The sequence below is a fragment of the Triplophysa dalaica genome, chromosome 18 (assembly GCF_015846415.1).
Source record: "Triplophysa dalaica isolate WHDGS20190420 chromosome 18, ASM1584641v1, whole genome shotgun sequence".
Classification (NCBI taxonomy): domain Eukaryota; kingdom Metazoa; phylum Chordata; class Actinopteri; order Cypriniformes; family Nemacheilidae; genus Triplophysa; species Triplophysa dalaica.
In genome coordinates, this window is record NC_079559.1 from 9,961,993 (window position 1) to 9,985,691 (window position 23,699).

The 23,699-nt window shown below is 37.5% G+C and overlaps 1 protein-coding gene across 4 annotated transcripts in view; it reads right to left on the minus strand.

The window, feature by feature from the left end:
- tafa3b (TAFA chemokine like family member 3b) overlaps positions 1–23,699 on the minus strand; it is a 68,573-nt gene that overhangs the window by 26,443 nt on the left and 18,431 nt on the right. For all 4 annotated transcript variants that reach the window (XM_056772667.1, XM_056772670.1, XM_056772669.1 and 1 more), the window contains exon 2: positions 2,554–2,666. In XM_056772667.1, coding sequence (XP_056628645.1) covers positions 2,554–2,665 — 112 coding nt within the window. In that variant the 5' untranslated portion in view covers position 2,666. The remainder of the gene's footprint in view (positions 1–2,553; positions 2,667–23,699) is intronic.

Here is a 23,699-nt window from a genome sequence, read left to right on the forward strand (position 1 = left end):
CCATCACACAATCTCAAGCACATGACCTATTTCTTGTCATAGTGTCGATGTCACCGGTCCTACCTTGTCTTGTTTAGGATAGGTAAGTTTAGGACTTGTCAAAGAGACTCATGTTTTGCAGGGCACAAGGGCACACATTCTCTCAGAGGGCAAGTCTGTCTGTCCCTAGGTTTCATCTCATGACAAACTCATCGGTCTCCGTTCGCACCTCAGTCTCAATCGTTCCATCTTTTTCTTCCTATGCCCTTCACTACAGTAGCTCACCACAACCTCTATCTCTCTCTCCGGGGATATTAGTTTTATTGAGAGGATGAGCCTCATAAAGAATGACCTACAGTAACTGCAAACTTCCCCGGCTAAATTCCCTGCGCACGTGCGCACATGTGTGCGTGAAACAAACACTTCACTCTCATTTAGCTCATTGTCCCTGAAGCTTTTGCCGCTGGTAGAGAAGAAGAGTTTGGAGTTATTAGTTTTTCCTCCGGTGGTTTAGTGTGTGTGTATGTGTTCAGTCACCTTGCACTGACCTGTAAAGCAGTAGTGTGTAATTAACTGATTAGCTAACTATTGGCTACCTCTCGTCCGCTCGCATTGGCTCACGCTTAAAATTCGCACAGTGCTTATCCAATCAAAATGAATAATGGCTGTGTAGACAAGACCTTGGACAACAGAGATTTGATATAACATTCTGATGACAAATATGCCTGTACATCAGGTGAAATACGGATACACACAGACACAGGGTTGTTGCTCATAGGTTGAGGCTGGAAATGATTTTAGGGGTCCCATTGCAATTCTTGTAGGACTGACAAATAATAAATGTATTTTAAATAAAAAATGAGTCTATGAAGTTTAAAGTGAGGACCTCTTAGACCAATTAGCCACAAAAAACTGCTCACCCCATCACTGGAAAAACTGGATGGGAAATGTTTTGTTCATAAATAACCATTACTACCATATCATACCATAACATTTTCTTCAATACATTCGCTTAAAACAACAATTAATTACATTATGCCACATCAGTAGCTTGTCTACAAATTCGTCAAACTATAGATAAAACACAAGGTGCAAAACATTTCACAATTAACAAAAAAACATTACTGAACTGTGTATTTGAATTTTTTTTAAACGCTGTTTGAACACATCAATGTAATTTAGCTAATGTAGAGCTGGATGATAAAAGTTGAAGAATGATCAGATAAAGAATGCTTGTAACCACACAGTTAAAGTGCTATTGTATTTGTGTTTTTGTGCAGATTAGGAGGCTTGTTAGTGTTTACTGTTCTGTAATGTTAAAATTCAGTAGATTTTCTGTTGTCTGTGATTTTTTGGGTGGTAACAAGTGGTGAAGAGTAAAGGATTTACTTAGGTTGGGGATGAGCACATTTATGCCAATTTAGCATGTATCAGTGGGTAAATGCTCAACTCAACTCAACTCAACTTTATTTATATAGCGCTTTTTACAATTTTCATTGTTACAAAGCAGCTGTACATGAGACACATTTAATACAAGTATGAATTCTAAAGCAGCCCCCCCGGCCAGGCAGATAGTGCAAAACAATATGCAAACGGTGGTGAGGAACCCATAAACTCCGCAAATACTATTTTTACATGTGGTAAAAATAAAGATGTTTATTTAAAAATAGTGGCACATTGATGCATTCACATTTAATTGGCAGAACACAAATTCATTACATTCATCTGAAATAACTTAAAATAAATTGATGAACTGAAGATTTTCTTGTCTGTACAATTCACCATTCCATGTAAAACGCTTTGAGTGCCCAGAAAAGCGCTATATTAATATAACAAATTAAAATTATTAATCCAATTGTAGAAATGGGTGTCATAAAAAAATTAATTAATCCAACAATTTATTTTTTTGAGTGTAGTCAGTGGTGCCCAAGAACTGTTTTCTTTCCTACATTCTTCAAAATATCTTCTTTTGTGCTCAACAGAACAAAGTAACTGTTTGGTTATAAGCATTCTTCCAAATATCTTTCTCTGTGTTCATCAGAACATGGAAATTGTTGTCGATTTGGAACAATTTAACTAATGCATTAACAAATGGTTGCAAATACAACCTTATTCAGTATATTGACCAGGAAACTCAGCAGAACTTTCTCTTGTGCTTCAAACTTTTGGCAAAGATCTCTACATGACCCAAGACTTCAGTGTTCTGCGATCTGTCAGCCATTCTTCTCATAAACAGACATCACAGTGATCTCAGAGATTCTCTGGACGATTTCTAAGCTGATCTAAGCATACACTTACTAGTGAGCTGAGGTCATTACCTCTACACACACACACTTGGATACCTTCTTACACACCATCTTTGTCTGAAAGCCTTATTTCCGATGATTTTTGTGACAGAACCAACCTGATAAAGACTTATTTTATGATAATATCATTCTAAATCTGACTTCATGCACTCCACATCGGTGGGCTTTTAATGAGCCCGCTCACTTAAATGATCAAGACTGTAGGTTATGATGAACATAAAGCCATAACAACAAGCTTCAGGCCAAAAGAACTTTGACCTTGACTTACCAATGTGACTGCGGTGAGAGGAGGCATCCGACAGGTGACCCCAGAGAGACAGAAGGGTCAAAAACACCAGCAAGAGCCACGCACACACCCTCTGTACTGCCCGCTCCTGCATGCTGAAACACACACAAATGCACATCAGGATATGAGCCTGATCAGAACGCCTTTTGCAAAAATGTATGTTTCTAGAGGAAATCTAATTCTCCAGCTTTATCTAAATGTCATCGTTCTCTCCCTGAATGTTTTCTGATACACTGCAGAGTGGAAGAAAATCATTAAGCACTTTCTGCCTGACCTCAGAGCAGATCGTATCCTTACATTGTGTCTACACCGGACACGACACATGGCTTGTTCTAATGGGAGTTTCGCCGCCGCATCAGGCCGTATCACACCACGTCCAGTGTGGATAAATAAAAAAATACTAATGGGTTCTAATTCGTTCTATTGTCTCTTGTCGCGTCGCATCGCGCCGCATCTGGTGTAAAGACTGTGTTAGTGTCAATCTAGATGAAGCCTAGTTGAGGGTTCCCCTTCCATTTTTATTTCTCCTATTCCTTTCATCTTCTGACACTCTCCTTTCATCTTTAGGAATGGAGAAATGCAAAAAGATTTACGAATTTCATTTGGCGAGAGAAAGAAAAACAAATTATTAATTTACATTGTATTGACTTTTGGAAAGGCAGTACATGCAAACTCAATGCAATGTGGTTGTTCAACTCTTAAAGCGACAGTGCACCCAAAATTGTAATATTGTTGCTGTTATTCCGAGACCTCGGATGTCCAAGTTTTTCAGGAAACTTTTTTTTAAATGGATAAGTATTGTACTGTAAAAGTTGACAAGCACATTTTGGTCTTTATTGGTTAGATATTGGCAAAACTCAATAACAAACATAAAGGGTGACTAATAATAATGATTTATGAAAAATCACAAAATATGGAGGACAGCAGCGACAACATCATGATGTTGACAGCCAACAAAACTACCGTACAGTTATTGGTAAATGCTGAAGGAGCATACAAACCTATTGTGCGGCACATAAGATTTACAACAGAGTGCACAAGTCACGTGGACTAGTTTTATGGTTTTTTAGTGGCCTTCGGTGGATGTAATAGCTATAAACTGTTGTTGTGTGGCAAGAGCTATGTAACAATTGTTTAAAGTGTTCAGCTTTTGTGTTGTTAACAGCATTCCGCCTTGAAGCATAGGCTTAGTATAGTATTGTTAAACAGTCTGTTTTCTTCGTAGGAGGGAGTTGATTTCATGTTTAAATATATGATGCAAAAGATTTGTTTTTATTTATTTAATATTATTTGGCCATCCAATATAAGTACACTGTTGGTCCCAGATAAAATTCTTCTTTTCGTCAGCTTTTGTAATGGAGGTGGAAGAATTGATTGTGTGTATGAGGAGCTCTTCTGATTACTATCAATGTGTTTAATAATGGATCTGCTTCTTTACCTTCACGAAGCTTCTAAACCTGCAAAACAAACACATACACTGTCTGAAACTCCAGACATAAATAGTGCTGTTTAGCAGCTTGAGATAGAGATAAAGAGTGTGTGTAAAAGAGAAAGGGAGATAAACAAAATAAAAAAGGTGATTTGGAGGTTTAGAAGGGAAATTATTTTCTAAGCTCACAGAAGTCACTGTGGGAATGTGTCAAATTATGCAGATTTAGTGTACTAATTATCTTTCAACCGGCAGAGCTCACTAAAAAGCTTTTCTGCTTAAAGCTGAGAGGTGGATGAGAAAGCCAATGCATGTGCTGAGCCAACGCCTGGAAACCAGTACAGGTGGACACATCTGAACACACACAAACATGTGTTTGTTCTATTTTACACAATCTAACATCATATCCAAAAGACAAATGTTTTTCATTCGCTGCAATCATTATCTAACAGAATTATAAGATAAAATTGGTTTTCCAAACCCTTCATGTTTTTAGACTCCAGAGTATTTTGTTTGAGTTTAATTGTGTGTTATAGACTGATTAAATATGGGTAAGACTGATTAAAACTGTTACCAGTTATTCGGGTAACTTGCAAGCTTGTTGTTGTGCATATGTGTTTTTGTGCGCTCTAATGATATTTACCGTTTAATAAAATATTTGGATGGATTTTTTTTCCATGAGAGTGTTTACTCCTAAATAAAAAAAAGTGAAAGAGGTTTGTCTACAGTACAAGACTCAGTTTAATGTTAAACATGTGTTTAGAAGCTTGTTGTGGTACTTGAAACGTTAATATTTATATAGATTTGTCTTTTTACTGCTTTCTTATTGAAAATGCCTTATGTTTTAATAAAAAGGAACATACGTTGAATAATATCGTTTTGTGAGACATTTGTATGTTTGCATTAATGCATATCATTTAACCTACTGTTATATTGTTCAATACTGTAGCAAATTGCCTAATCACATTTCTATAATTATATAACATTTTAATATTAAAATTACTCATTTAAAAAATGAATCTGAAGAGGGGGGCCCAAAATTATGTCTCGCATACCCCCCCTTGAAACTGTTAATTGCGCCCCTGGTTACCAATAAAAAGCATTAAGTTCTATTGTACTGACAAAAAACCAATGCAAGTCAATGGGTCCCGCCGTCATTCATCAAAATATCTTCCTTTGTGTTCTGCAGAAGAAAGAAAGTCATACAGGTTTGAAATGACAAGAGGGAGAGTAAATAATGACAGAATTTTCATTTTTTAAAATATCACTTTAAATTTATAGTAAAATCTATTTCCACAAAATATCCATTCAATTAAAGATTCATCATCATTTATTTTGTGTTGAAATGTGTTGAAAATGTTTTACGACTGTTTGGTCTATACGCTCTACTATAATGGCTCAACTTTGTGTGCTCATTCATTTCTTTGAAAGCAAAGACAGAGGGACAATACTCCAGAAATAGCCGTTCAGTATTTTAGGGATAGAGAGGCAGTATTTTAGTGGTACATATGCAAAATTTCTAATTTCTTTACGGTCAGTGAAAAACAATTAGACTTTTAAAGGTTGTACTTTGCACTAGAGAGTTTTTTCAGAAATAAAATGACAGTTATAAAGAGTTTTATGTTTCTATTGTGAGATCTAGAGTTTTATTTCATAAGTACAGTAAGATGTCCATTTAACGTTATAAGAGCTACTTGAAGAATGAGTGAGGAGTGTTTAGTGTAACCTTAAAAAGCCTACGTTCACAATGAGAGTCTATTTTAACCCAGATAGTGTTACACAGTGCAGCAACAGCATCTTAAACATTTAGAGAGAGAGAATGTGAGAGAGAGACAGAGAGAGAGAGAGAGAGAGAGAGAGGAGTCTCTGTTCCATTCATTTAATTAGTCCCACTGGAATCTTTGCAGATGGTGACATCATCACAAACAGACATTTCTGTTTCTTTTTCTCCCCAAGTACAGTGCATGTCCAGATCAAACCTCTCTCTCTCATTCAATATTATTAACCATGCACTAATGGTTCTCTCCTTATTCAGCCATCCAAGACTGAATCAACCACACCATACCAAGGAGCTCACATCATTTCATGCAACATTTTCAAAGTTCAAAAGGCAGAGGTCTAGGTGACACAAAAAATAAAAACATAAACACACGCTCATGCATCTCCATACAGCAGACCTCATTATGACCGAGGGACCAAAAAGCATCAAAGAAAATTCACCCATCACCTAAAGGCCCTTTCATCTTCTCTTCCTGTTTCTATTCAGACAGGTTTTCCAGAGTTGTAACAAATGCTGCAGGCTGGTAGGCGAGCTTCTTTGTGCTCTATAAAATTAATGTGTTTGTAGTCCTACTGTTCTCTCTCTCTATCTCTCTCTCTCTCCCCTTAAGGGACAATCTGCATATCTGCACACAAAGCTGCATAAGAAAGTCATAATGTATTAATGCATCAACTCTAGTTTGAACATTTTTATCTTAAAAATCAACAAACAATGCTCTGATCTTGGGGGCGATTTGTATTGTAATCAAACTGACATGCCAGGTCATCCGGGTAAATAATCAGCTTTAATATGACCTCCCTGGTTAGATATCTTGGCTTAAAGGGACAGTTCACCCAAAAATGAGTTGATCCAAATTTGTTCCTGGTCGCCTTAACTACCATAGTAGAAAAAAAATATTTGTATACTTCTTTGTTCGGCTGAACACAAAAGAAGATATTTTAAAGAATGGGAAAAAGCAAAAAGTTCTGGGGCACTGGTAGTCAATGGTGTTCATGACGGTTTGGTTATAAACATTCTTCCAAATATCTTTCTCTGTGTACATTAGAACAATGTATACAGATTAGGAACAACTCAAGGGTGAGTAAATGATGATATAATTTTTATTTATGGGTGAACTGTTCTTTCAACAATAAGGATTTTTAATTCAATATGTTTAAAGAGAGCAAAACACCCTAAATGAGGTGAAAATGCAGTACTTCCATTATAATAAATGTCAAACTGGCCCCAGACACCCGCACAGAATATGAACTCAACTAAAATATCATGTTTTACAATAAACACAAAAGATCTGTTGGGTTTTCGTTACAGGGGAAGGATTAGCTTTTAGGAGACTCTTGGGTTTTTATCTCTGTGTGCGTGTGCGAAACCTGTATAACCCCAAGACTAAGAGCTATGTCTCGGCAGTAGGCTGATAAGATCAGTTAGTGTGTATCGGTTTACTTAAAAGGCCACAAATCATGTCCAACACACTGGATGCTTTAAAACTAAATTGAACCAGCTTAGAAAGACAGCAGGAGCGAGAGAGAGTGAGGGTGGGTGATATATTTTTACAAAGAGATATTTTTATCTCTTATCTCTTCTGATAGGTGTTTGTGACCAGTGCAGGCCGACAGGACTGGTGAAAATAATGATCATGTGGCTGATTCTGTCACGTTACGGAAATCTGAAGAAGGTCTGAGTTAGAAATGTTGACTCGGACTCCATTGGACCGAACAGGTGGTCAAACCTGGCTGGCAATAAATGTGACCGTTTACATCAGCCCATTTAGTCCCGCCCACAAACACCTGATCTCAATCACAGACTGGCACCAGAAATGACAACCAATTAAAAATTACAGAAGTGCTGCCAGGCCACTGTAGCACCAGACTGGAGGGCAGAAGCAAAGAGAGAGGCTTTTGGAGAACAGAATGCAAGACATCCTAATGAAGTCACGCTTCAAGAGATACTCATTATGGCTCTGAAAATGTGAATCATTATACTTTGAACAAACACGGAAGCTTGTTGCAGAAGAAAATACAGTATGAACACGCAACAATTACAACAGGAATCCGGCCGGATGAGGAGAGTGATGCTGGTCCAGACAGCTGAAAAATATCGTCTGTCAAAAATTAAGTCTACTGTACAAATGCTAAAAAGTGAACGATTACACAAGATTAACGGTTTCAGCACAGATGAGGATGATTTAATGTGTATAAATCTGTGAGGTGACTCAATATATAAAAACACGGTCTAGATTGGACTACTTGGACATGCAGGAGCTTCTCTCCGGCCAACTAGATGAAGAATTTAGTTAACATGAATACAGTATGACACTCTCTGCTTACAACATTGGAAATGAAAGATCCTTTCCTTCAAATTACAGATAACGTGATGAAAAGCCATAGCCTGTTCAATCCAAAACCTAAAACAGCATATCACTGTAATCCTTCTAAAACGTTGTATCTCCATATTTCATGATTTTTTTGCCATAAATAATTTGTCATCATTTATGTTTGTCACTGGGTTTTGCAAATATCTAAACAATAAAAAGTATTAAATAATGCTTGTTAACTCTGACAACACCTTTCATGGAGCTTCTTCTTGATTTAGTCAATGTGTATGTATGTCTAACAGTAGCAGCACCATTAGAAGCAACAGAACTGTGTTGATATGCGTGCGCTCATGTGTGGGTACTTCTGTGTATAATGAGCCCGTACAAAACCCACCCACATTGACATGTGACATATCCACAACTCAGCCCACTTATCCTGTGCAATAAGATACTTGTTTATTTGTCTTACCATGACCATGAAGAGTTTCCAATTATCATAACTCATCTAGCAAAACACCAGAGTGGCCACCACCTCAACCGAGGTCAATAAGATACAGTACAAGTACGATTCCACCTTACTCTATTGTTTGCGGTTTCCAAACTAAACGCAGGATAAAGAAAGCAGAGTTTTAATTCAAAAGTCACGTGTGCATGTGTGTGTGTTTATGAGCGAGCGAGCGAGCAAGCGAGCGTCTTCACTGATGCGGCACAGCTTTGTGCGGATGTTGTGAGACCCACTGTGAGTTTTACACAAATGAAGACTGTGCCGGATAAAAAAAGGTATAAAACAAGATCAAAGCGAAGCAGCACGGTGCATCTGCGGCTTATTATTCATCTTTCAGGATTTACAGTGAAAGAAAAGTCTCCCCAACACTTTGAGCCGAAGCAGCAAGAGCAGGATTGGCTCTGGGACACGTTTGGGAATTTAAGAAATATCTGAAAGGCAAATGGCGCGACGTGGAAGTCTTTGAAAAACAATCAACGTGAAGAGGATGAGGGGGGGACCAACGATATCAGGTTTACTCAAAAACCCCTCAGCCTGCCACAAAACAGGCTCTAATCCCCTTTAAATCCACACTCTGTTCAAACCGAGTCCCGTGGATTCAAAAAGGATTGATGGAGTGCTACTTCGAACTCGGTCTGTGGCTTGGCCCAGGTCGAATTACCTTCTTGAGGAATTCTCCATCAATAATGATGAAGATATTAAGGACTATCTTCCTTATCGTTTGCTCCCGTTTCTGGTTGTCTTGCTTCATAGACTTTGGTAGCCAATTAGAGAAGCTTCAGATTAAATATCCACTAAAGCTTTTTGACTTAAAGTCAAAAACTTCAATCAAAGACTGAAAATGCACCTCCGCCCTCTAGTGGCTGTCTTTTTTTGATGACATCATTTAGACGGACTTTCAGAACATCCATCAACTCCTCACACAAGCCACGCCCAAGATTTTCCTTATTCTGTTGCACTCTGAAATACATCAGAAAACTACAATTAAGGTGATCGCCAGTTCCGGTTCCTGGGGCTTTAATATGACACATGGGACTCAGAAACTCTGTGCCCTGCATTACTGAAGCAAGTTAACTTAAAAGATGCAGTTCAAGAAAAAAACTAAAATTTAGGTTTTTAAGAACCAAAAAGCAACAGCGCAGAACTCTGGGTAGTTTTTAAAAGTTAATGAGAGGCTGTGTGGCCTAGGTGCATGCGGCCTGAATCATTTATTACGGAGCAGCTCAGTGTCTGTTTCTGGAGAGGAAAAAAATACTCTGCATGCAGTTATAAATTATTGAGAATAAAAAGGAGCATCCCAAAGGAAGCCCATTCCAACTTTTACAGAGAAGAGACGAGATGAGAAGAAACTAGAAGAGACAAGTCGAGACTAGAAGAGATGAGACGAGACAACAAGAGAGCAGAGATGATGCGTCAATCTAATGAAAGAATACAAGTTATTGGACAGAATTACAGTAATAACTTTCTAAATAAACAGAATGAGAATGAATTGCTCATCACAAGGTACCTTTTTTATCTTTTCTCATAATAAGAGGCAGTACATCAATAATCTGACACCTGTTAATACATGAAAGAATATTCAGTGTGTGTTTATCTCTCTTAAACCCACAGGCTACAACGCTCCTCAGGAGGATTTCATGAGCTGTTTCCCTTGACAAGCACAATTTTAGAAGTCTGTTCTTTTGTTTCCTGCTAATAAGCTCTGAATCAGCACAAAAACACTCAGATGCAGCTAAAAGTGCAACGTAAGGCCATGAAACGGAATGAGTTCTTACTTCTGTCACACAGTAAAGAAATGCTGTAAAGAAAAATCCACCTTCTGTTTTCGTACATTTTGACCACTTAATTTCCAAGAATTATCAAGTTGTTTGGGATGACTAGATATAGTAAGACAAAAGAGAAATAGATTTAAAGAGATTCATTCAAAGAGTCACTGAAAACCTGTGTATGAATCTTTTATCTGTGGAACTTAAAAGAATGTATTTTGAGAATTGTCCTAATGGTTGCGTATCCATTTAATAGACGTCAATGGGCCCCAATGATGTTGGGGAACTAACATTCTTCAAAATATCTTCTTTTGTGTTCTGCAGAAGAAAGAAAATCATCCAGATTTGCAATGACATGAGAGTGAGTAAATGAAGAAATCATTTTCATTTTGGGGTGAACTATCCCTTTAAGTTGTTTTATTTGTGTTCAGACTTCTTCAGATTTTCAAATGAGATAAACCATCAGAATGAGCCCTCAGAAAAAAAGTGTAACTACCGCACATGCAATAAATATGAATATCCAATATAAAAATACTCCATGACATTTCTTCCAATAAAATTCCCTGCTGTTTCTAGGTTTCCTAAAGTATTACCTACACAACCTTTTCACACATCCGTGTTCATGCAGTACATTATGTGCAGTTCCTGAAAATAACTCAACATTAATAAAGGAAAAAGGGAAGTTCATATTCTGACCTGAAATCATCTCAGTCGCAGTGATAAGTATATTAGCACAAAGCCTTTGTGATATAAAAATGATGAATATCCACACATACACACACAATAGACTAAAGAATAAGTGCCAGACTAAAAAGCAATCTTGTTGGAATTCATCAGAATCGTACAAGAAAGCACATATATTTATAACAACCTTATGGTGTGAGTCTGTATGTGTTATTTCATAAGAATCAGCAGGTCCTGTCATCTGAGTGAGGAGCTGCTAAATGCAGAGTTAACTTGTCTGAAGGAAGTTTGAGCTTTGTTGCTGGCTGGCACTTTTTTTGGAATGCATCTGTAATGAGCTATAGATATGAATTGGACTCATTTTTCACTGTTTGGAAAGTTGGAAACAATACAGCTCTGTTTCAATACCTAATGAGCTGACTCACTGTCTGCCTAGACAGTTACTTTTTGAGATAGCATGCTAACCAATATAGAACACACTGACTGGCATTTCTTCATATTGTTATAAACCAAACACCATGACTACACAACCAAAATGATATAAAGGAACAGTTCCCCCAAAAAATAAAGTAAGCCCATATTTTACTCAAGCCGTACCTAGGTGTATACCTTCTTTTAGAATCAGAGTTATATCGAATAATGTCCTGGCTACTTCCCAGCTTGCTATTGGCAATGGATGGAGACCCAGTTTTTGAAGCTCCAAAAAGCGTGTGACTCTTGGCCACAAAACCAGTCATAAGGGTCAATGTATAAGGGGTAATTTATACAGCACATGGAAGCTGAATACATAAGCCTTCCTTCGATGTATGGTTTGTCAGAATAGGCCAATATTTGGCCGACATACAACTATTTGAAAATCTGGAATCTGAGTGTGTGTGCAAAAACCTAAATATTGAGAAAGTCACCTTTAAAGTTGTCCATCAGAGTCCGTTGCCTAGACGAAACAGTTTGTTTTAAGGCTCTCTATTGGCTTAAAGAGTAGGTAAAATATGTTTTTTTAGGCCCTACTTTGGGTAATGGAGTGTCCAACAACAAGTTTATCTACATACAATGTGTAAAATCACTTTAATCTCGTAATTATATGCAGTTATTCGTACCTGCCATTTGACTGACTCTCAAATGATTCGATCCGCGATTCACCCGTCTAGGCCCCTCCTACCCGGTAACCTTGTGTCATGTGATTGGTCAGCTGGTGTAGTCTGTTGTGATTGGTCAAACGCGTTCATCATTTGTCGCAAACACAAACATAAGGTACGAAAATATTTCTTGAAGTTCAGACAAATATCAAAAGTCACACTTACAGGTTGGGACTCGGTGGAGCTAAAAGGTCCAAATAGAGTTGGTATTGCCCCCTCTCAAGGATTATCAAAGCAAACATTGGTGAAATGACGCGCACACAGTACAACCCTGGGGTTATACTCCTTCGGTATTCTTTGAAAAATGAATTTTAACCATTTTTCCCTCAGACGTTCTTGCTTAGGTAGCCGAAATAAGACGGACTTAGTTTCACACCGTAGAACACAGACTCTAGACATGATACACATGCATCACGAACGTGCGACAGTGTTTGGGGGAGGAGACATACGTTTTCCCGGCAGTCTCAGCAACACGTTTATGTATAGTGACGTAGATATGCATCCACGACTCGTTTGTGTGATTCAGAGTCGACTCCCATTTTTACAAGCAAATAACTTCGTTATTTATTCACCTTTTGACTTACAACTTGGCAGACAGCTTACTTTCAAACACGGCAACATAACAGACTGCATGAAACGCCATTTTCATGATGTCATGTTACGTACGCTTTAACGCTGTAATGATGTTGTGAAGAGAGTAGATGAACCTGAAAGCAGAAATTCTAAAGTTTACATTGATAGATACCAAACTTGAGTGTGTAATTCCCGATTTGGAAATTCGCGATTTTACTGCATGAACTCACTAGAATATGTTATGTTGGCTATTGCTACTAATATACCCATGATACTAATGATTGGTTTCTTGATCCAGGGTCACATGTATCCATCATAAAAGAAACTCCTAAAATCCCAAGATGAGATTCATTGAGCAAAAACAGTGATTATCTTGTTTACATTCAAACGTGATTAAATTAGCTTCAAATATTTTGCTTACAAATGTATAATTTCACGTCATGATATTTGTATTAACCCCTGGACATGTAACCCTGGAGCTGTGTGGATTATGCACTTTTTTTCAAGGGGGTCACTGGGTCTCACTTGCATTTAAAAACAGGAACAGCCAGGATTTGTATTATTACAACTGAAAACGTGTTCACATCTAAACCTAGGACACCATGAGCGCGAGTAAATTATAGCAAAAAATGTCATTCTAGGGTAAACTTTTCCTTTAGGAGTAAAATTGTCACCCATTACCTCAAATTTTGATGATCTACGTCCAAATATGCAGGCGATCATTTTCATTTCGAATGGAAATGTCTTCTGACGGTGAAATTTGTTTTCATTTACTGCAGTCAAAAACATAGCCAAAACACTTTGGAAACACTGGCAGGGGTGGCACTCTATAAGCGTTTGCTGTTATCATATCGTTCCTTTATTCAGCTCACATTCAGGCTTTATCGAATCAATAAATATGTGCTCTGCATGTGCTCGGCAGTCAATGAGGAAAAACTCTAATGACATCTACAGAGGAAAAGCGTGCAAAAGGTCAGAGCGAACCCATGAGAATACTCACAGCAAACATGCAACCATACACCTACATATTAATACACTCATCACATTATTAAACAAAACAATAAATAAACTCGTCCCTTTCACCTGCATTATTGATGACATCATCGCCCGAACTCACTGCCTCTTTTCACACTCCGTACCTCAGCGTTACCCAGGCCGGATGTCAGCGTGCACGGAACAGAAGTGAGAAAAGCCAAAACCTCAGCAACCTCTCACCTTCGCGAGCAGAGTTATATTAAACCTGCTTTTAAGACTGCTCGGACTCAATAAACTCTCCACTCTCCACACGGATCGCATATCACTCCCTAGCTTTTAATTAGCATGCTGCGTGAACCAGGTGTGACTCTACCTCTCTCTTTATTCTGCCTTTCTCTCTCTCTCTCTTCCTCTTTCTCCACGGGTGTCTGCTATGAACCCCTGACACCAGGGTTTGCGTAATTACCTGTGTTATGGCCCAGTCCGTCTGCCCTCCTGCCTGGATCAGACTGCAGAGTGCTTATGAGATTACTCGGCCCACTCCGCAGAACCCGGCCAAACGCTGCTGGATTTTATTAGCGGCTGGATGCTTTGTGAGATGGTGCACTCATAATATCGCCTCGGTAATATTTAATGAAAAAGTGACTATGAGACAAAATCTCCTTTAACGCTAATTTTATAGGCGTGGCTGTTTTAAAAGCTTAAAAGACTCGCACAACAACACACACGCGTGTCCAGGGTTAGTCTTAAATAATTTCTGTCACACTTCTACAAGATACACACTCTACCACACACACACTTAATCATATGGGAGTAAGTTAATAAGGGAGGGAAACTAAGATCAAGAAAGATGTGGCGCTCCGGTTCCAGACTCTAGAGCCTCATTAGAACAGAGTCACCGCAACATCAGAAACATTTCACAACCCTCTAAAATAATTTGGGCTCTTGTAATTATTGTGACTTTTGTGCAACCCCTGCAGCTGCCAGTTTGAATAACAGGAATTGGCATTAGATTGTCATAGAGGGTATAAGGCTGAATTCATTTCGGCATGTTTTGTCTGTGCCTGAACCAGATAATTTATTCATGGCGATCATTAGACTGTAATAAAGGCGGGAAGGTTTAATATCTTTCATTCTCTGCTGGACTGTGAGTGTCTATTTTTGCATCTTGATTTATCTATATATACAGTAGACTACTGTACAAGGCCATATGTGAACATGGACCTCAAAACCTATCAGGAGGGTACATTTTTCAAAATTGGGATTTTTATACATCACCTGAATGCTGAATAAACGATGTATGGTTTGTTTAGTTTACGGCAATATTTGGCCGAGATACAACTTTAAAAATATGGAATCTGAGGGTGCAAAAATATCTAGAAATGCTTTAAACTTCTCCATCAGAGTCACTGTAGCAGGCTGTTGCCAAAAAGAAACAGGATTGTTTTAACGCTCTCTATTAATGAAGTTGTGAGGCGTGTTTCTGGCCATTTTTGTATGCGATTTTGCTCCATCCACTCACACAAATAAATGTGGATATTTACGGTAGGAAATAATGGAACATGATCTTTGCTTAATATTGAATAGAAGAACCAATAATTTCAACCCATACAATGTATTACTACCTGTAAAAAATATATCCATGCTTTCTGGTTCTGTGGTCCAGGGTCACATATATCTATGCTTTATACACAGTCAACTCCAAGGCCATATGTAGGTGGACGTCGGATTCAAATGGAACTGGTATTACAGCTTGCACGCTTCTGGGAACGCTATCCACCATGTTGGAACATGTCTGCAGCGATTTGATCCATTAAGACACAAGAGTATCAGTGAGGTCAGATGGTGATGTTGGGTGATGGGGTCTGGAGCTCAGTCGACATTACAATTCATCCCAGAGTGTAAAGTGAGGTTCAGGGGCTTTGCGCCGGCACTCGAGTTCTTCTACACCAGACTTAGTCAACTCTTTATGGACCTCAGTTTGGCATTGTCATGCTAGAGCAGAAACAGGTCCTCTCTAAACTATTGGACCCCTGAATGTCACTGTATGCTGCTGTATTACAAGTTGTTTTTTTTTGGAAATTAAAAGGTTGAGCCAACTACAATATTTCTGGCAAAACAATAGAGAAATGCCACCTTCAAAGAAACAATACAGCAGAAGTGTAACTCTGCTGCGCTCACCAATGACATAAACCTTATATCACAGATTGCTGAATTACCGTCAAATGCTAAATTTGTATATAAAATAAACTAGATTTCCACTTCTAAAGAGAATGTTTTTGTTCTAACATTATGGGTTTTTTGTTTGTGAGTTTTCCAACTTGCTTCCAACTTAAAAAATGTAAGATTTCCAGAAACCTTTTAATGTTTCATTCATTCACATTAGTTAATGCGTTCGCTAACATCATCTAACAACATCTTCAGCCAAAAATTAAAATTCACAAATTATATTTTGAAGAACGAAGATAACCAAACAACATTGACTTCATTGTATGGTCACAAAAGCACTAAGATGTATTTTACTCCAAAGAATTTGAGTTTTGTGCTTCTCAGTCATATAAAGATTTTAAACGACATGAGGGTGAATAAATGAAGAGAGAATTTTTTATTTGGGGTGACACCTCTTTAACAAATGTTTACCGATACAACGTTAGACTTCACAATAAATATGTATGTTAACTTATATTAATGCATAGAAAACGTTAAAATTAAATCTGATTAATAAATACATTCGAAATATTGTTTCTTGTTTCTTGATATTTAACGTTACCTTGTTTAGTAAACTAATGTTAAAGAAATGGAAAATTATTGTAAAGTGTTACGAAATTTTTCGTAATGTTAACATTAAATTCAGCTGGTGTCTTTTTATTGTATTATAAAATAAACAATGTTCAAAAATTAAGAAAAGGTTTGAGAGCACTTTTATATTTAGGTATTTATTGTAATTGTTCACACATTTTGTGTGTGGCATTAGTAGCCAAAAGTTTAGGGTCACTTTACACAGATTATATATGATACTTAAACATTTTTGAGCGTGTTGAAGTGACAGCCCCGCTCAGCCCAGGTGATGCTGATTTTCTCAGCCAAAAATCACCCTGCTGGGACACTCGACACCATAGCTAACTTTAGCAGAACGCACTGCTGACTCACAATGTGTGAGAGGCTAACAGCTGTGTACTCTCACTAACAAGACTTAGAGCCTATCCAGCCGTAACAGAAGCAAACTCTGATGAAACCTGTCAGATCTGTGAAGTGATTGGAAGGTGTGTGTGCGTGGACACGAGGGAGAAAAATATAGACTGAGAGAGAAAGGAAAGTAGATGGTTTCTGATTCTTCAAACAACACATCTAGTGCACCAAGGACCTCTTATATGAAACCTCTATCTCTCTCTCTCACTCTCTCCCTCTCTCTCTCTCTCTCTCTCTGTGGCTAATGGAGCTTGCTCATCTGTCATCTGCTTGTTTTTCCCTGTTATGTGCAACACCTAGAACAGGAGAACGCTTTCAGACACAGTTAAGCTCTGACATCACACTGTCTGATGGAGCGAGCCATTTGATAGAGCGAGAGAGAATTGGCAGAGTTTCACGTCATTTCAGGTGCCAGGATCAATATTTCTAGAGTATGTGTCAAAACTGTAATCCTAAAGAAACATTATCTCTAAAGTGAGTTTGGGCCATCGAACGCAAGCTTGCCGCATTAGTGCCAAGATACTTAAAACTCACTGTCGCGTATATAGAAAGTCAAAATATGATAAGATACCGTATAAAGCCACAGACATAGTAACATACTGTACACATCAGTGTTGGAAATGTAGTTTTCAAATCTATTGTAGGGACAAATGTGAACCTTGAAAATGGTTTTCAGAAGGGCTTATGTACCTCTGCGAGGGCCTTTCTTTCTAAACATAGTAAACACACAGTGTAAATATGCCGTGTAAAGACCCCTCAAATTTTTATAAGGTAGGTATTTATAGGTATTTGAAACAATACTTGTTTCATTCTTAGAACTTGTGAAACATTTCCCACCAATTCAAAATTATTGGTTATTGCATTTATTCGCCAAAAACGCCAATTTTTGCAGATCTTAAATACAGCAAAGACAACATGTTCATTTTCAAAAGCATAAAGCATTGGTAAAGCATCAGGGAATGTCCTCAATTCCGTTCATTTCATATTACACAACAAATAGATTTGGACCGGCTGGGATTGGCCATGCACCATTTTCTGCTCTGACTATAAACATGGTTTATTCCCTAGATGTGATAGGTGAAAACATAATTTACCACATAAACATGATAAGCAAACTACTGTAAAAAAACGAACAATCTCACACGTTTATTCACATTCTCTCTCTTTCCTGGAGTTCTTTTAGAGATGGGACAAATGTAACCTGTCATGATCGGTTCTGCTAGCATATCTAGTTAAACTCAACTAATTAAAGAAAGAGAAAGAGAAAGAGAAAGAGAGAGAGAAAGAGAGAGAGAGAGAGAGAGAGAGAGAGATTACACATGGCAACTACAGGAATGAATTGCCCAAATTATCTTTCATTGTGCAAACAGGAATACAGAAACTTCTAATGAAATTGCTACTGTACAATTTACAAGAGTGACAGGTTGGTTATGTGACTGGAAACAAGAAACCAAATTTTTCAGGATTAAACTGGCTGGTGTTACCTACTTTTGACCAAAGTCATTTTAGTAAACAGAGATTTATATGTCTGGTGAATCATCTTTTTTTCAAATTATTCGTCTTATAACACCCAGACCTGAATGCTGGTGCAAGACACTACAGCTGCGTGTCAAAATATATGATTGAATCAACATGAATAGTACTTTCGTTTCAGTGATTTTGTAGCGCGGCACCTTAGACAGGCTGTCAATGTCCAGAACAGACTGACATCGCTGAGGCTAAAACAAGTTGTTCCATTTGGTTATGTAGACACAATGTGGACTGAATGTGAATCCGGTGTCACTATTTTCTGATGTATAACGTTTCAAACGTCAGGTGTAACAGTCTTTGAATGCCTATCTTGTGCGTGTTTCACTATTTCTACATGCCACATCACGTCCCTGATGCCTTTCAGGACCCGAGGAATGCTTTTATTTATTTTTTAAACAAGTCTGTACAGCTGTTCCAGAATCTGGCTCCAGGTTGATGGCTCTGCAGCTTAAACTGTAATCACGGATTTGAGAGCACAGAAACATTTATCCACGCACAGAGCAGCGAAGTGGCTCAACTTGTCTTCTGCACTTTTTATTATCCTTTCAAAAACACAAGTTGTTCTGGATCATGGCCAATGCGTTCATAGCACCGGCTTATTTGCATGTATTTACATAAGTGGAAGCTTATGTCCAGAACCGCTTTAATCCTCTTTATTCATAGAGAGAGACAGATCGAGAAGGAAAGCTTTGACCACTGCCTGTGTTGCAAGGTCAGTGATGCAGATTTGTGACAGAACTCAGTGTTAAAGCGACACATGGTGATCACCAGATGGGCCTGACAAACAAATGCATTTCTACGTGCCGTGCCGGATAAATCCGAAGGTTGGAGTATTTTTCTGCAGTAATTAATGAGGGATGCAGGGTTTTGTTAGTCAATATTACATTGGTGTTGAAACATAAATGCACAGGTTACTGAAATAGTAATAAGAGATACTATTGAACATATACCTCTATAGACCAACGATACAAGTAATACTATCTCTAAAGCTCTGCTTTACAGAGGGGCTTTAAAGAGTCGACTTTTATTTTGTAAACCCCAAGTGCAATAAACTACAATTTATTAGTATTCAGTGACTGAAGTCCCTCTGTAGAGCAGTGACAGTGGGTCAGATCCAGAGGGGCCGAGGGCCAAGCTCTACTAACACAATCTGCTAAGGGCTTTATCATATACTGTTATGGTCAGGATCATGGGAAATCGGTAAAATTAAAAAAGGGATCAAACAAAAGCACTGAGGAAAAATAAAATTCTATTGTGTTGAACAGGAACATAACAAATGTAGTATTACAGATCAGAGCCTTAGTATTAATGTTGTTGTTTATGGTTTAGTTCCTTCTCATTCCAAATCATTAAATTGGACTAAAGTTAAAGTAAATCACATACATACATTGAATTTAATAACTGTAATAGCGTTTGTGCTACTTCAAATGATCTTTCACTTACAGGTCATATGGTATTTAGGAAATTTTAATGCATAGTTTAACCAAAAAAAAAATTATTTCCTAATTTATTTCACTGCATGTTATTCCAAACCAATTTGACTTTTTATTTGTTCTGCAGGAACCAAGAGAAGATATCTTGAAGAACGTTGGTAACCAAACAACATTGGCCACCATTAACTTCGATTGTATGAACACAAATCCCCTAAGATCCCCCTTCTTAAGTGTTTGTGTTTAAACAGGTTTGGGAAGACATAGACAGGGTGAAATTGACAGTGACATGACATTGTATGAAATTTAGTGCCATCTAGCACTGAGGTTGTGAATTCAAAACGATGGCTCACTCCACCCCTCCCTTTTGAAGCACTACAGTGGCTGACACTGGACTAAGATGTCGTCGTGTTTTCGCTTCTTTCCCGAAGGAGATAATGTATTTACAAAATGCACTCTGTAGAGTAGTTTGTCCATTTAGGGCTACTGTAGAAACAACATGGAGAATTCCATGTAAGTGGACCCGCGGTGGATGTAGACAGAAATAGCACTTCATTATGTTAAGTCTTTATACACCTCACCTTATACACTTGTTATATACTGTAAGTACGGCAATTAAATAAATGTTGGAAGGCCAAAAATATACAAGTTGAACCAATATTCTTGTCTATGTTTAGTTAGGAAGACATATGATTTTAAGTTAGCGTTAATATATTTTAAATTTTCTTAAATATTATTTTCAAATCCAGTCAATATTCAGAATGGCGAATGTTGGCTGAACTAAGAAAGACAAATCTAGTCCATATATGGCCTTAAGACAGCTTTATTGTATATTTCATGCGTTGCGCAGTAAAATGCCTATTACAATGTTATTTGGTCATTAAATTTTGTTTTAGGAGTTGTTAAGGCAAATATGTATCAGTTTTAACTTCAAATATGTGGTAAGTTTATAAAATTCATTTATTTGAAAATTTGCTCAGACGCTTTCGGAGAGAGAGCGTGTCTCTGTTGCGTTTAAACTTGGGATCTAATTCATTTTGGCTATATCTAAAGGGCAATCTTTGGTCTTATAAATCTATCATTTGGCCCTGTGCAAATCGTTTTCACTGAGGGCAAAGTTAAGTTTCATATCTTTTTTCTGTTTTTTAACTTTAGTCTGGTAAAATTATCCGCAATTTACCATGATTGAAATAAACCTTCTTCTGAATATACATATTTAGATGAATATTTAGGAGAACACATATATTTCTTTATAATAAAAAAATTACTCTCCATACATATTTTATTTTAAAAAACACCAAAGAAATCTGTATTCTAGAATCTTAGACATTTCAAATGATATATAGTTTGTCATGATTCGATTGTAAATTACATGCACAATATTGACGCAAACTTAGGTGTCCCGTACACGGAACGGGTAACAGTTAACAAACTACGATATAGGCATAAGTATTTACGTTGTATGTCTGAAAGAATTTACATTTTAGTCATGGGAACAAAGTCTTTTACTTTCTAATTAATAACACGCAATGTTTTTAATGTAATTTTTGCGTGTTCTGTGTTTTTTTTTGTAAAGATAAGATATGTGCTTTTTCACTCATAAACCAAGTTGTGTACGTTATGTTGCTGTATGGTGCTCCATTTCGATGCAACTTACTGAAATCTATTAAACTTATTGATAAAAATAGTATAGTATATTATGCTAAGATGGCATGAAGTTGAGTAATTTATTTGAGAACTTGGGGGAATTATTCCTTCATGTTTTTCTCTTTTATCCAATTGTATTTCCAGGTCTATGCAGAATTTAAAATAATTACTGGAGGAATCTGCACTCAACTTTTCACAAATTCTCAGAAGTCCGGAAAGGTTGAAAAATCAAAGCTCCGGTACCTGGTGGCCCAGCGCCCGAAAGACCAGGTTCCAGCCAGTCGCCTACCACCGAATGTATCTCCGGCTCCCGGCGAGTCAATGCGGGTCAGTATAGCATGGCTTTCGGCAAAAAAAATATTCTCAAGAGTGGATCAGTACCAGCTGTTCGTGATCAAGCTTCATCTCCGGAAGAAGTAAGTATTACACATTGTTTTTAAATCTCCTTTCAGCTATACTGTAGCTCAGTGGTAAAAGCATTGTGTTTACAACGCAAGGTTGTGGGTTTGATCCCAGGGGATTGCAGATACCTATGTAAAAAAGTATAGGATAATGAAATGTAAGTCGCTTTGGATAAAAGCATCTGCCAAATACATAAATGTAAATGCTGCTTTTGTTTATATGTTCGCCGCTAATCCACTTTACATTGGTCCAAAGACAGGTGTTGTGTCGTGGTAAAACGCATCGCCTCCATCGGTTCAGAAGACTTGTGACCGACATAATTTCTGTAAAGCTTGTTCATTACAACGAAAGAAAGTTATAGCAGTGTCTTTCTTGGTGAGTTCAGTGTTTTCTCGTATGTCCTAAGTGCTACAACACTTAGAACGGATAGAAACAGAGGTTGTATTTGTAAGACAATGAGGTTAAGCAGAAATTGCCACTCACGACGTAATAACACCTGGTTGCTGATCTTTACATACCTGTCTGTCATATACAAGTACTCTGATAGCATATATATGCCTGTATCCTATTATCCTTTTAGTAATATGTCTGCACATGATTCAATGGCCAACATTTCATACAGCAAATGGTCAGCATATGTTGTTCTATCTATCTGTCTTTTCCATTTCATTTGTATTTATGAACAAGGCATTTAGGTGATTTTTATTGCAGTTAGTGTATGGTTTTGGTTGGAAAGGGCATTACAGACGTAATTGAGCATTCCACCGTATTGTTTGTGTTGATGTCATCCAAGGCACATGTGTAAGCACTCTACCTCCTATTTTGCATATGGGGAGGGGAGCAGAAGCCGAGACACACACAAAAACGGCACGTTTTTGAATTGAATAAACTAAAAAACTACTTGAGCAAGCGTAATTATTTGAGTCAAGTTTTGGCCAGGTAAAAAATAACAATTCAGATAACACTTTTAGTGACAGAAATTAAGTGAAAATAAAATTTCTGTGGAACTAGTTACTAAATAATGCTTAGTTGAAACAACTAGAATTTTTTACAGTGTGTATATTAAATTGTATTTCTTTCAATAGATCCTCCAAAAAATGACACAATGGACCTTTATAATCTTTATGCTTAATTTCATTTTGTCACAAAAATATTGTATATATACACCAATAATATTCACATCTTTCAGCTCTTAACACTCAACTATACACATTTACAGGACAATGCATAACTCCAACGATAGCTCTACTAAATGCATTAAAAGTCCTCAAAGGTCCAACATGATGCCGTCACTTGAACAATTGGACAACCAATATGTCTAACACATGTTGTTTTTTGCCTCACTTATTCCACCAGTAGCTCCACAACATTATTGGCTGTTGTGCTACAGTATCACTATTTGGTTTTGAACGCTTGTTTATTGATCGCAGTGATGTTAAACAGTAGGAAGGTAAGTGAAATGTGTTTAGTCTCCCCCCACTAGTTGCATTGTTCAATATAACTCTCTATCTCCGTATCTGTACACCTTTTCATCACACACCTGACAGAAAAACACAGGCAAGCTGCACAGAAATAGCATCAGGTACATTGGTGTCTGTCACATCAACACGTGGGATGCTTGCACTTGCTTTCATGTGTCAGGCTGAAGTGACTTATTATTCGGTTAAGCCAAACTGTCACAGAAGGAAAGAGATTGATCAAGAAATACCACTTTATCATGACCATATTGTTAAGTCATAAAAAAGGCTTGATTACTTTTAAACTAACATTG